Raw genomic sequence first — 13,034 nt, 5'->3', positions numbered from 1 at the left:
AGGTAGGAATGTCATTTTATTGGGAGGAGGAAAGAGATGAACATGAGGATACATGCATGGGAGCCACCGTCTCAGCCTCTGTAGGGAATAAAACTTTTTCCCTAAACATAGTAATTATCACCTAGATTCTTGCTAGAGATTGAGCTAGTGTGAAAGAGGTTGAAATAATGAAAAACATTTCCACAAAAGGAGTTAAGCTGTTGGGAAACTTTGCTTCTAGAAGACCGAAGTCTACTTAAGTTCATTTTATAGATAGATTGATTTATATTCTCACGGCCCATTCGATTTGGGTAATTGGGTTAAACCAAAAGATTGGACAGGTAATTTACTAAATAGAACATGTTTTGGGATAATCTCGTAGTTTTACTTACAATCTCCATCTCAACCATGATCGAAGGATGATTTTAGCTAGGCAACAACATTTCTCACGATGTCATAAAGGCATAACTGTTAGATATCATTAGCAATGTTTGAATCACATATAAAAGTTGTTTAAGAGAAACTTAAACTCTTTCATAATTGGTTATCATAAGATAATTAACTATGAGTGTACTTAGTGCACGAGATTCCCGCTATTTGTGGGGGTTTGGAGAGGGTTATAATATACACAATCTTACCATTGTTTCACGGAGAGAGGAAATTTCATTTTTGACTCGAATTTACAATCACTAGGTCACGATGGAACAACCTTACAGTAAAATAACTATATTTATTCAATTTAAACCAATCGATAAGGGAAGAATTATTTTCACCAACTTTATCAAGAATAAGAATTATGTCTAAAATAATTACTTGAAAAGATAGAGGAGATAAAATGGTAGAGAATGATCAAGCCTTTACCTTTTCATAAAAATCTCTGTATTTCAATCTCTAAAGAGGCAAGACTTTTCAGATTCTATAAAATTCATAGAAAATAAATCATTAGATTTTTTATTTTTATTTTTAACATTTATATACTCTCATTCATTCATTTTTCTAAATTGCAAACTGTTGATGATTAAAAGGAGTCTCACAATGATTAACTCTTCTCTTTCTTATTTGTTATTTATCAAGAACCTCTCATTGTTGGTTACCATTATTAGTTGGCAAATGAATTAAGTAAAATGAAAAAATAATAATAATAAACAAATGCAAATGAAAAAAACTACTTTTAACAAAACATACAGAAAATAACTCTAATTTTTTTATCCTTTATTTTATGGATTCTATATGACGAGAGGTTAGCAAATCCATTTTTAATCAAAATGATTAAAGTGTCACTATCCTTAGTTAGAGCATTCAATCCAATTTCTCACACGTTAGTCTGTAATATTATCTCAAGTCCCTTTAATCAATGCCAAAATATGGGTCATGATTCATGTTTATCTCTTTATATATATAATTTCATCTTATTTAAATAAATTTTTACTAACCCATGAGCTCTCTCTCCAAATATTTCTTTAAGCATGTGGTTGATAATAATACAAAATCACACAATATTTAAATTTTGGTAGTTGACGTTCCAGCTACTCTTATAATTTCTTATTTCTCATAAATTGAGTCATGAACTACCATTTAGTTTTTTTAGTATTTGATTCCATATTTTTTTTGTCTATAACATTGTTTACAACCATGACATCAATTGATTAGCCCTTGCTAACTCACTAGGGAATAGAAATGTTAATTTTAAATATGCCAACTTAGTATATAATTTTATATGGTTATATAGAAATGTATTATTGGGAAGGTTGTGTTTAATATTAATGTTTTGTTTTCTTATTACATATGGAATTATTAGGCCATGTTTGGTTTCTGGTAATAAATGCCAAAATTCAAGGATTTCGTCCCAACTTAGCTGAAAGCAACTTATGATCTTACAGATCTACTTATCTTTTTTTTTTTGGTAGAAGAGATCTACTAACCCAGTGTTTATTTTCTCTGATCTAGGATTACACGTTAAGCATATCTTAATTTACCTGAATAGAGACAACTCAAGAGCATGGAGTGTGGAATTTCTTTATTTAGGGTAAGAGAGTGTGGGATTTAGAGAGATCCATAATTAGGTTAACAGACCTAAGGCCTTAGGTTTACCAAAATAAAAAATGATCTTACCGGTTAGGGTACCACTGGGTCAATCCTTGAACCGTCCCGTATATTATGTAGTCTCAAAATTAGTTTTCAGTCCCATTTAATAAGACAAGGATTCCGTTCTGGTTTTTTCAATGGTTCAAGCTTCTAGCTAGGCACTCAAACTCTCAAACACTTTATTTATTATAAATGTTTATTTTTAATTATGATATAACATCAAATATAAGTGTTTTTTAGACAAAGTATCATCTGACCATAATTAAGTAAATATGTATCTTAAGAATCTTAGTGGTTCATATTCCTTACAATTCTTTATTGGTCTTTCAGTTTCGGACTTGTTGAGGAACCTGTGCTAGAACCTCTCATCCTATTTAATAATTGGTCTAAAAATCAGCTCTCGAAACCGTCCCATTTAGTAATAAGATGGTTAAATTAAGTTTTAACAGGTCCTTTTTGTGATGACTACGGGTTCTAGTTCCATCGACACCCTTATCATATCCGTATCTTATCCAAACTATCGTCTCTTTAATGGCATCAAATTGGTTAATCCTTCATGTTTATGTAAAATTTCATATAAGCAATAACCCAATAAAAGATTCAAAGAACACAATTGAGAAAAGAAAGGACCAAAATGATACCATTAGTTGTTCTATATGTGAAATCATGATCTCTCTCTTGTTAATATGAGTAACACATAAGCAAAGAACAAGGGGAACCAAATTTGGTAATTTTACGATGGAAGTCAAATTCATCATCTACTAACTGTCTTGTTAATGCTACACTTGTCAAATGTTTATAGATTTGGTTTGCCTTAATATGATGGCATCCACAAATTAAAGATCTTGATGGGAGAAAACCCTAAATTCCCAAAAATGTATGTAGCTTAAATCTCAAGATTTAAAGAGTAATTAGCATATGACCATATAAGGTAAGACAATCCCATTAACTTGTGTCTTTGGTTGTACAATTCTTTACCTACACGCCACTAATAAAATCTAAGAGGAAAATGATTTGGAAAAACGCGTAAATGTACTAAAGTGATTTTTTACTTTAATTGGAATCTACCTAACTTCTATATATTTATATAACCAGATTCTTCTCCCTACTTTGGAAAAGCTAATGGTGTTGATCAAGATTTCCTAAGAAACACGGCGATCTGAGAATTGATCAAGCCCATCCCAAATCCACCATTAATACCCCTAGTGTAGCTCTACTGGTCCAAAGGGGTTGTGTGTTAATAGATTTCTCTAGTTCGAGCCTCCTTGCCATCGATCTGTTACACGAGTTAGGTGTGGCTGCATATAATCGGGGTTTACCTTAGGACTTGAACCATAAAACCAGGCATGTTTGAGGGGTTCATTGTAACAAAAAAAAAAAAAAAAGACAGAATTGATCAAGCCCTAAATGGTTGAATTGTGAACCCTAAATCGGCCGTGATAATCAAAATGGTTGGATTGAGAATTTGATTGGATACAAGCATCAACTTGGTTCTTATCATATGGTGACGAATCTCTTAATCCATGGGATGTGATTAGGGTTTTAAAAATCGGATTAAATTGATTGATATTGATTTCGATTCCTATTGATCAAGCATGGGCCGATTTTGTACAGAACAACCCTAAATGTCTAGAATATAGTGATTGTAGGGCTGGTTCATGCAAATTTCAATCTATCACAACCCATCCATATCCTGATTCTAGATTTTTAAACCCTAGATCTAACTCTTTGATTGAATTGAAGAAAGCATTCAGATCTTGAATAAGAGGTGCAGAAATTAATGATGTCCGGGGTCCAATCATAAAATCAAATAATCATGGATATCAGTTTTCAATCATGGAGGGCATAGTTATTGAAAATTGGATTGGTAAAGATTGAATTTAATACCGATATTAATCCACTAGTAAGGTATAAGGGTAAAATATTTTAAAATACCTGATTGATATCAATCTCAATATCGATCCACTGGCAAGGTACAAGGGTGAAGTGATTCAAAACACTAACCCGGTTAAGTCAGTTCGACTCATCTATATCCATAATTAAACCAGTTGGGTAGACCGGACCCGGTTAAACGTATCAAGTCAACGGATCGGAATATTTCAGTAATTCCCTATAGTGACCCAGTCCAAATTTTCTTCAGAATTGAAAGCGATGATTTCTCACGAGAAATTGGGAAAGAAATGAAGGAAGGATAGTTGGTAAACCGTGAACGAGAAATTGGAAAGAAGGAAGGAAGGCAGGAAGGAAGGAAGAGAGGAAGGAAAGTAAGTAGGTAATCGATGGAGCAGAGGACAAAAGACTCCAACTCAACTCTGAGCCATCGCAGCACGCGGAGGAGTTTCGGGGAAGCATTTGAGCTGTTCTTAGTTGTTACCCATTTTTTATATATATTTCATTATATCTTCGTCGGTCGCCGTCTCCTACAGCTACTCACTCTCTCCTTTTACTTTCAACCCTTTCTGTCTCTCTCTCTCTCTCTTCTCTCTCTCTCTCTCTTTCCCTCCTTCCTCAGCTTGGAAATCCACAGAAATTATTGTTTTCAACAATTTTACAGAAATACCCTTCTCTTTTTCTCTCATCAGTCGTCCCCACCCACCAACCAGGGCAGAGGCAGCACCTGTTAGCTTCATCTCAGGTGGGGTCAAACATTTTGCAAGAGCAATGGAGATTGATAGATAGATCATAGATCCCTCCAATCTTCTCTCTCTCTCTGTCTCTGCCCATTTTTTCGTCTCTTCTCTCTTACGCGTTGAAACTTCAACGTTGGTTGGATTATCTCAATCAGTCTCTTTCCCTCTCTGGCTCTTTGTGTCTCCGTCGATCCATTTAAAACCAGTGTAATCTACTTCACAGTTCACATCACTCCTTCAACTGCTCTTCGATAGCGAGTAGCTTTGGACATCAGCCAGATCAGATAGAGACCCAATTGTATGAATATCTGTTCTTTGAAGGAATCAAGAGCAAACAGAGGACCTTTTGGTTATCTTTTGTATTTTTTATTGGGGGGTCTGTCTATTTCTTCCTTCTTCCGTTGTGTTTTGAAATTATGCTTATTTTATGTGGGATTGGGATTTCTTGTGATGGGTGCGTAAGATTAAGACTTAAAAAAGAGTGACGGCTGCACTCTGGAGATGCAGGTTAAGCAGAGCGGCAGAGGAGAGGGAGAAAGGTCGCTCCTTTGTATGGACTGATCATATGAGGAAGCTTTAGAAATTCCTTTGCGGGGTTGTGATTGATTTCTGGTTTCAAGAGTTTGCAGTGGTGGGTAGGGTGAGATGAGTACCATGGATACCGGTGGGCGGCTTGTTGCGGGTTCTCACAATAGAAATGAGTTCGTTGTCATCAATGCTGATGATATTGCTCGGGTAAGATTCATAAAAAAACTCAGCTTCTACTCCTCCCCTCCTCCCTTCTCCCGGTTCATTGTGTTTGTGTTTTGATTTTTGAGGATACGCATTGGAAATTCTTCTAGATTTTTCTAATTGAGTTGTGGAGGGCGAGGTGCCCGTTTCTGAAGCATTGAGTCCTTGGTATTGGATTTGAAGCTCTAGGCTTAGATTTTTCGCGTCCACCTTCCCTTTTGTGGCTTTCTAATCTTGGAATGAGTTTTTTTCCTGTTTCAGATATACTTCATATCTGTTTTGGTTTTGCTTGAGATTTGTGACCTTTCTGGAAAATGTTATATTTTCCCCCTTCTTTTGTGATTGCCATTTTCTGCCTCCTCTGAACTGTAGTGCTATAGTATTAGAGTACACTTAATGAACTGAGTACCAATATCCTTTTCCAATTTTTCTTTGGTTCCGTGCAAATTTTATTGGATTTTGGAAGAGTTTTTTTCATGGATTGAGTAAATTTAACAGTTGGTTTTGAAGATTATTTCTTTTTTCCTTTTGTGTGTGTGTGTGTGTGTGTGTGCACGCGTATTTGTGCGTGGTGGGGGGGGGGGGGGGGTGTTGCTTGTTATGATTTCAAGCTTATGGAAAATTTCTTATGTTTCCTGGGCTGTTGCAGGTGAAGTCTGTAAAAGAATTGAGTGGGGAGATTTGCCAGATATGTGGGGATGAGATTGAGATTACAGTAGATGGAGAGCCCTTTGTCGCCTGTAATGAATGTGCTTTCCCAGTCTGTAGGTCTTGCTATGAGTATGAGAGAAGAGAGGGCAATCAAGCTTGCCCTCAATGCAAAACCAGATACAAGCGCATCAAAGGTGAGGTTTTCTATACTTTTTTCTTCCGTGCTGCATCTTCCCCAGCATCCCATGCCTATATCTATAGAATGTACTCATCTATGTGGTGCATTTTGCAGGCAGTCCCAGGGTTGAAGGTGATGAGGAAGAGGAGGATGTTGATGATTTGGATAATGAATTCGACTTCAAGGGTAATAATTGGAGTGATGCACAACATAATGCCGAGGCAACACTCTCAGCTCGCCTTAATGTTGGCCGTGGTTTGCCAGCTGATGCATCTGGGAACTCTGTGTCACCAAATCCTGAAATCCCTCTCCTAACCTATGGCCAAGAGGTTATTTGACTGAACAGAATCTGATAGATTGTTTTATCTTCTTTTCCAATTCCTTTTCCTAACTCTAATGTCATGTTTGCTTTTGATTCAAGGATGCTGGAATTTCTTCTGATCAACATGCTCTGATTATACCTCCATTTATGGGCAATGGAAAACGAGTTCATCCCATGCCATTCTCTGATTCATCGATGTCCTGTAAGTTGGCTGGATTTGTTGGTTCTATTCAAAATTCTGACTCATCCTTCACATGTTATTTGGTTTTAGAATAATTTTTTTATTGGGTAATGTACTGTTCCTGTAGATGATGCAGTGCAACCCAGAGCAATGGATCCTAATAAGGACTTAGCAGTATATGGGTATGGAAGTGTGGCATGGAAGGAACGTATGGAGGAGTGGAAGAAAAGGCAGAATGAGAAATTGCAGGTGGTTAAGCATCAAGGAGGAAATGGTGGTGGGAACTATGATGGAGACGATCTCGATGATCCTGATTTGCCCAAGTAAGCATGTGTTCAGTGATCTCTTCCTTTTTTTTTTTTTCTCTGAAAAGTAGATTCTGTGGATACTCAAAGTTCTTATTGTTCTCTAGTTTGTATAATTTAATATTTCATGCAAACTGACCTCCAGAGCTTTTAGAACTTTCTATGCGTCAAACTTGTTTGTAAGTAATTTAAGTGCTACATTACTATGCTGGGTTTATTTTATTTTATTTTATTTTATTTTATCTTTTAATTATTGGTTTTAAAATACAGTAACATGCTGGCCTTTTATATTTTTTGTTTAACTGCTAGTTTATTACTTTTTTGGACCTTTTTTTTTCCCCTTCTGATTTAGTGGTTTAGTTTTGGTCCTGGTAAACATAGGGAAGTCTGACTTAGCTTGCTATTTGGTATGTAGCAGTAATTTTTTTCCTCTCAATGTATTTTCTTCCTGACCTTTAATGAAAGTACGAGAAAAGCTTTGCTCAAACTTTTATGCTGTTAAAAAGAAGAATTTAAAGTGGTGATGTTAATAGTTTCAAGTCAATGAACTGGGACTTTTCTGAAAACAATTATTGAGTACTAGTAATAAAAATTAACAAACAGCATTTCATTTTATTGGTTGTAGTGTACCATTGGACTCTGGATACTTCTAAATAGATTCATTTAAGTGATGTAAATAGTTACGATGATGTATTGCTTGCAATAATTACAATCCTCTACACAATCTGGTTATTTGTTTGACCCAAATTTTCGTTTTTCTATGGAATAAATAGTTAATAATCATCTATGGAATAAAAGTAATCTGCTTAAGTATCTTGAGAGGGGAAAGTGATATTTCTGAATGCCTTGTCACATTGATGTGTGAAATGCATAAGAATTTTCGAGTCAAGGTATCAAGTCTGTTGTCTAAAATGTCCCATGTGCTGGTCTGCTATTTTGTACTTGTTTGCTGTACACCGATCAGTATCGTATTTTACTTCTTTGTTGATTTTATTATTTATTTACTTTCAGTCCAAGTATAGCTACACGAGCATTATTACCAGAGGATTATTTAGTTACTTTCAGTGTGATTTATTACGTGTTCCTTATTTGTGTACTCGGAATTATTTTTCTAATAGCAAAATTTGTATTTCAGAATGGATGAAGGAAGACAGCCTCTATCAAGAAAGTTACCGATTCCTTCCAGCAAGATCAGTCCATATAGATTGATAATAATACTCAGGCTTGTGATTCTCGCATTCTTTTTCCGCTACAGGCTTCTCAACCCAGTCACTGATGCATATGGTTTGTGGCTGACATCAGTTATTTGTGAAATATGGTTTGGGCTGTCATGGATTTTAGATCAGTTCCCCAAATGGTCCCCGATTGAGCGGGAGACGTACCTTGATCGGTTGTCGCTGAGGTAGTTGGACCTGCTGATCTTATCGTATCTGTTCCATCTTTCTTGGTTTATGCAATCTAACTTCTCCTTAAAATTTTTTTCAGATATGAGAAAGAAGGGAAGCCTTCTGAGCTAGCCCATGTTGACATATTTGTTAGTACGGTTGATCCTATGAAAGAACCTCCACTTATCACCGCAAATACTGTTCTATCCATTCTTGCTGTGGATTATCCAGTTGACAAAGTCGCATGCTATGTATCTGATGATGGTGCTGCCATGCTTACGTTTGAAGCTCTCTCTGAGACATCTGAGTTTGCAAGGATATGGGTTCCGTTCTGCAAAAAATTTAATATTGAGCCCCGTGCACCAGAATGGTATTTCTCTCAAAAGATGGATTATCTGAAAAACAAAGTCCATCCTGCCTTTGTTAGGGAACGGCGTGCAATGAAGGTTTGAGTCCATCATCCATATATGGTTTCTGGTTTCGTCTTTAATACATGTTTCAGTTTCTCGTTTAAATAAATGAAAAGGGTAACTTAATCATTTATAATTCTTTGGCTTTTAGAATTATTTGATGCGATTCAAAATTTACTTCCAACACCTCTCCCTATGAAAGATGTATTCATAAGCTGCCTATGATACTGCTCAATGGAAAATTCTTTCTGATTATTCTATTTATTTATTTATTATTATATCTTATGCTCTAGTTATCTAATCTTAAAAGTTAAAATTACCATGAGGGTTTTTATCTGATTGCATAATTTTATGGATACAGAGGGAATATGAAGAGTTCAAGATTCGGATAAATGGGTTGGTTGCTACGGCACAGAAAGTTCCTGAGGAGGGTTGGACAATGCAAGATGGAACACCATGGCCGGGGAACGATGTACGGGATCATCCGGGAATGATCCAGGTAAGAAGCTATTCTTTCTAAAATAGCATGATCCAAATACTGTTAATTGTTGTAGAACTGTGAATTTAGGCCTTTCTAGTTGAACTTCTTTTCCAATTTCTTTGTGTTGAAAGACCATACTATAATCTAAAAGGTGTTCTTTACGAGAATGCTCTACCTGGCCCAGTTTTCCTGTGGCATGCTTTTGGCACCTGCAGAGGCAAAGCCCCAAAATGTTAAAAATGTGGCATAAGTTTTGTCCTTGTAGTGCATTCGTGCACAAAATATGGCATCTATAGAATGTCTTCACAGCAGCATTCTGCTTAAACCTAAATTGCATCTAAAGATGGAAGATGATAAAATAGCTGTGATCCATAATTGGTGTTTGGTTTCTCTTATAAATTACTTGTACAACAGGTATTTCTTGGGCAAACTGGTCTTCGTGATGTTGAAGGAAATGAATTACCACGTCTCGTTTATGTTTCTCGTGAGAAGCGACCAGGATTTGATCACCACAAAAAAGCTGGGGCCATGAATGCTTTGGTAAAGCTCAATTTTCTTTATTCAGTTGGCACAAATACGTGGTTGCTTTTCCATCTTCTACCTAATTAATAAATTAGCAATCAAAACTTTGTTTAATTTTATAATGTTTTTTATTGGTTTGGTGTTTATTGTAGGTGAGGGTCTCGGCAATCATTTCCAATGCTCCTTATCTTCTGAATGTTGATTGCGATCACTATATAAACAACAGCAAGGCACTTAGAGAAGCCATGTGCTTCATGATGGATCCGACATCAGGAAAGAAAGTCTGCTATGTGCAGTTTCCTCAACGGTTTGATGGGATTGATCGCCATGATAGATATTCGAATCGCAATGTCGTATTCTTTGATGTATGTAGCGTTTTTTGTCGAAGGAACCATGTATATGTTTTTATCTTCATGTTCTTACTGCTGATGTCTTTTCCGTATGACAACAGATCAACATGAAAGGACTAGATGGGATCCAGGGACCAATCTATGTTGGAACAGGATGTGTTTTCAGAAGGCAGGCACTGTATGGATTCGATGCCCCTAAAAAGAAGAAAGCTCCTGGCAAGACATGCAACTGCTGGCCTAGATGGTGCTGCCTTTGTTGTGGGTCTAGGAAGAAGAACAGGAAAATTAAGCAAAAGAAGGAGAAGAAAATAAAGAACAGAGAAACCTCAACACAGATACATGCCCTTGAAAATATTGAAGAAGGGATCGAAGGTAATCAGTTGCAAATTCACAGTATTGGCTTTTATGCTGGTTCTTGGTCTGTATGTTGACATACAAGTCATACTAACTGTTGTTCCCATGACAGGAGTAGATAGTGAAAAATCATCCCTCATGTCCCAAGTAAAGTTTGAGAAAAAATTTGGTCAGTCTCCTGTTTTCGTAGCTTCCACACTTCTAGAAGATGGTGGAGTTCCTGTGGGAGCCAGTTCTGCATCTCTTTTAAAAGAAGCCATCCATGTTATTAGTTGCAGCTATGAACATAAGACAGAATGGGGAAAAGAGGTAAGTGATCAATGTTCACCATGGTAAAATGTGAGATTAGGGACCTTTATTTGTTTGCCATCATCCCCTAAACATTGAAGCTTGAACCAGGTTGGGTGGATATATGGCTCCGTCACAGAGGATATCCTCACAGGGTTCAAGATGCACTGTCATGGGTGGCGCTCTGTATACTGCATACCCAAAAGGCCAGCATTTAAGGGTTCAGCACCCATCAATCTCTCGGATCGTCTACACCAGGTTCTTCGTTGGGCGCTTGGATCTGTTGAGATTTTATTGAGCAAGCATTGTCCAATCTGGTATGGATATGGGGGTGGTTTGAATTGGCTGGAACGACTTTCCTACATAAACTCGGTGGTTTATCCGTTGACGTCTATTCCCTTGATTGCATACTGTACGTTGCCAGCTGTCTGTCTTCTCACTGGGAATTTCATCATCCCCCAGGTACTCAATTGCATGCCCTTCAGTATCTTTCTCAGTAGAAATTGACAATTTAAGGATCCATTTCATTCTGGAAACATTTTGACTGTGCTAATAGCATAATTTATTTTTCTGTAAAATAACACACTTCAAAGTATGGGCCATCACAATTCATGCAGATATATAGAGACAATTCATCAATCTAATGTCCTGGAAGTTTGGTTTGCTTGCTTATAATTTTGCTCTGTGATTTCAGTCCATTCTATCCTTGCCTTAAATTTGGGTGGTCCTAATAGATGATACTTGCCTTTCTGGTTGATTCTTCTGGGATGTCCATCCCACAAGTAATGCATTTAGCTGATTTTACTAGTTAATATTCATCACATTTTTTGGCTCATCTAAAGTAATCTCATTGTGCAGATTAGCAACTATGCTAGCATTGTGTTCATGGCTCTCTTCATATCTATAGCTGCAACAGGCATCATTGAGATGCAGTGGGGAGGTGTCAGCATAGATGACTGGTGGAGGAACGAGCAATTTTGGGTGATTGGTGGTGTCTCAGCACATGTCTTTGCTCTCTTCCAGGGTCTGCTCAAGGTTTTGGCTGGGGTCAACACTAACTTCACTGTTACATCCAAAGGAGGTGATGATGGTGAATTCGCAGAGCTATACGAATTCAAGTGGACATCATTGTTGATTTTTCCCACAACATTGCTTATCATTAACATAATTGGGGTGGTCATTGGCATTTCTGATGCTATAAGCAGTGGGTCTAATTCGTGGGGCCCACTGTTTGGTAAGCTGTTCTTTGCCTTTTGGGTTATTGTCCATCTATATCCCTTCCTCAAGGGATTAATGGGCAAACAAAATAGGCTACCAACCATTATCGTGGTCTGGTCTATGATTCTTGCCTCACTTTTCTCTCTATTGTGGGTCCGGATCAATCCTTTCATTAGTAGAGGAGGCATCACATTACAGGAGTGTGGGTTGAACTGTGATGACTACAGATAAAAAAATTTGATGCTCAAGGCTGAAAATATCCCTTTGCCACGGCAATTTTGTGTGGCATAAGTACCAAGAGTCAGGGCCAGCGAGGCGAAAAACCATGTTTGAGTTGGTGTAGATAAAATGAACTGGGAAGGTGAACACCTTTATTTTTTACGGGGTTTTGTTGATTCTTTTCTGTACTTGTTCTTATTCTTTTCTCTTTTTATCCTTAGTTGTCTTGGGGCTGGTTTGTGGAGGGTTGATTTGTTATTAGTCTGTCTATAAATGCCAAGAGCATTGGTTAATGTTTGAACTATAATTTATTCCCTTCTCAGTAAGGGCTGAATACAAAGGAGTCTCCAAATTCATTCTCATTTTTGTCTTTTCTATCCATTTTTATACATATTTTGTATGTATATTTGATGACATCGAGTGTTTTGAGCTACAATGAAGACCCTAATGGAATGCATTGAGAGTTTTCAAATTGTTAGTCCATGAAAATGGAAAAGAAAATTCTGATATGATTGCATATAATTCCATGATTCTAGTTGCTTAGGAGGTCCCAAATAACAGATTCTAATGGTAAAAATTTGCATCTTATCATTGTAAACCATGGCCTGACTACTTAACGTGGGTGAAGATACAATTGGATGCCAAGGAAGAGAAATTATCTGAGTATAAGTGGTAATTCTGATGGGTATCATCCTCATAGGGAGCTATTTCTTATTCTCATTATATGTATGAAGGCACTGAATT

At 36.9% G+C, this 13,034-nt stretch overlaps 1 protein-coding gene across 2 annotated transcripts; it reads left to right on the top strand.

Annotated features, from left to right (window-relative positions):
* The first annotated feature begins 4,637 nt into the window (after window positions 1-4,637).
* LOC122071811 (cellulose synthase A catalytic subunit 2 [UDP-forming]-like) lies at window positions 4,638-12,652 on the top strand. 2 transcript variants are annotated; one of them, XM_042636238.1, is made up of 15 exons: window positions 4,638-5,070; window positions 5,202-5,429; window positions 6,076-6,271; window positions 6,370-6,584; window positions 6,677-6,779; window positions 6,886-7,081; window positions 8,199-8,465; window positions 8,549-8,894; window positions 9,220-9,357; window positions 9,754-9,879; window positions 10,014-10,226; window positions 10,313-10,583; window positions 10,678-10,874; window positions 10,965-11,315; window positions 11,712-12,652. In XM_042636238.1, the coding sequence occupies exons 2-15, from the start codon at window positions 5,340-5,342 to the stop codon at window positions 12,300-12,302; spliced, it is 3,300 nt and encodes a 1,099-aa protein (XP_042492172.1). In that variant the 5' UTR covers window positions 4,638-5,070; window positions 5,202-5,339; the 3' UTR covers window positions 12,303-12,652. The 2 variants fall into 2 exon arrangements, with proteins under 2 accessions (XP_042492172.1, XP_042492167.1); XM_042636233.1 differs by having other exon boundaries at window positions 4,638-5,429.
* Window positions 12,653-13,034: the final 382 nt, after the last annotated feature.

This window comes from Macadamia integrifolia, chromosome 2 (assembly GCF_013358625.1).
Source record: "Macadamia integrifolia cultivar HAES 741 chromosome 2, SCU_Mint_v3, whole genome shotgun sequence".
Classification (NCBI taxonomy): Eukaryota; Viridiplantae; Streptophyta; class Magnoliopsida; order Proteales; family Proteaceae; genus Macadamia; species Macadamia integrifolia.
The sequence above is the reverse complement of the archived record's forward strand: the minus strand, read 5'-3'. Positions and strand labels throughout refer to the sequence as shown.

Excerpts from the sequence above, each read along its gene's own strand:
- LOC122071811 (XM_042636238.1), top strand. The coding sequence starts at position 5,340 with ATGAGTACCATGGATACCGGTGGGCGGCTTGTTGCGGGTTCTCACAAT. Across the intron at positions 5,430-6,075 it reads ATGCTGATGATATTGCTCGG|GTGAAGTCTGTAAAAGAATT; the intron begins GTAAGATTCATA and ends GGGCTGTTGCAG. Across the intron at positions 11,316-11,711 it reads GGAATTTCATCATCCCCCAG|ATTAGCAACTATGCTAGCAT; the intron begins GTACTCAATTGC and ends CTCATTGTGCAG.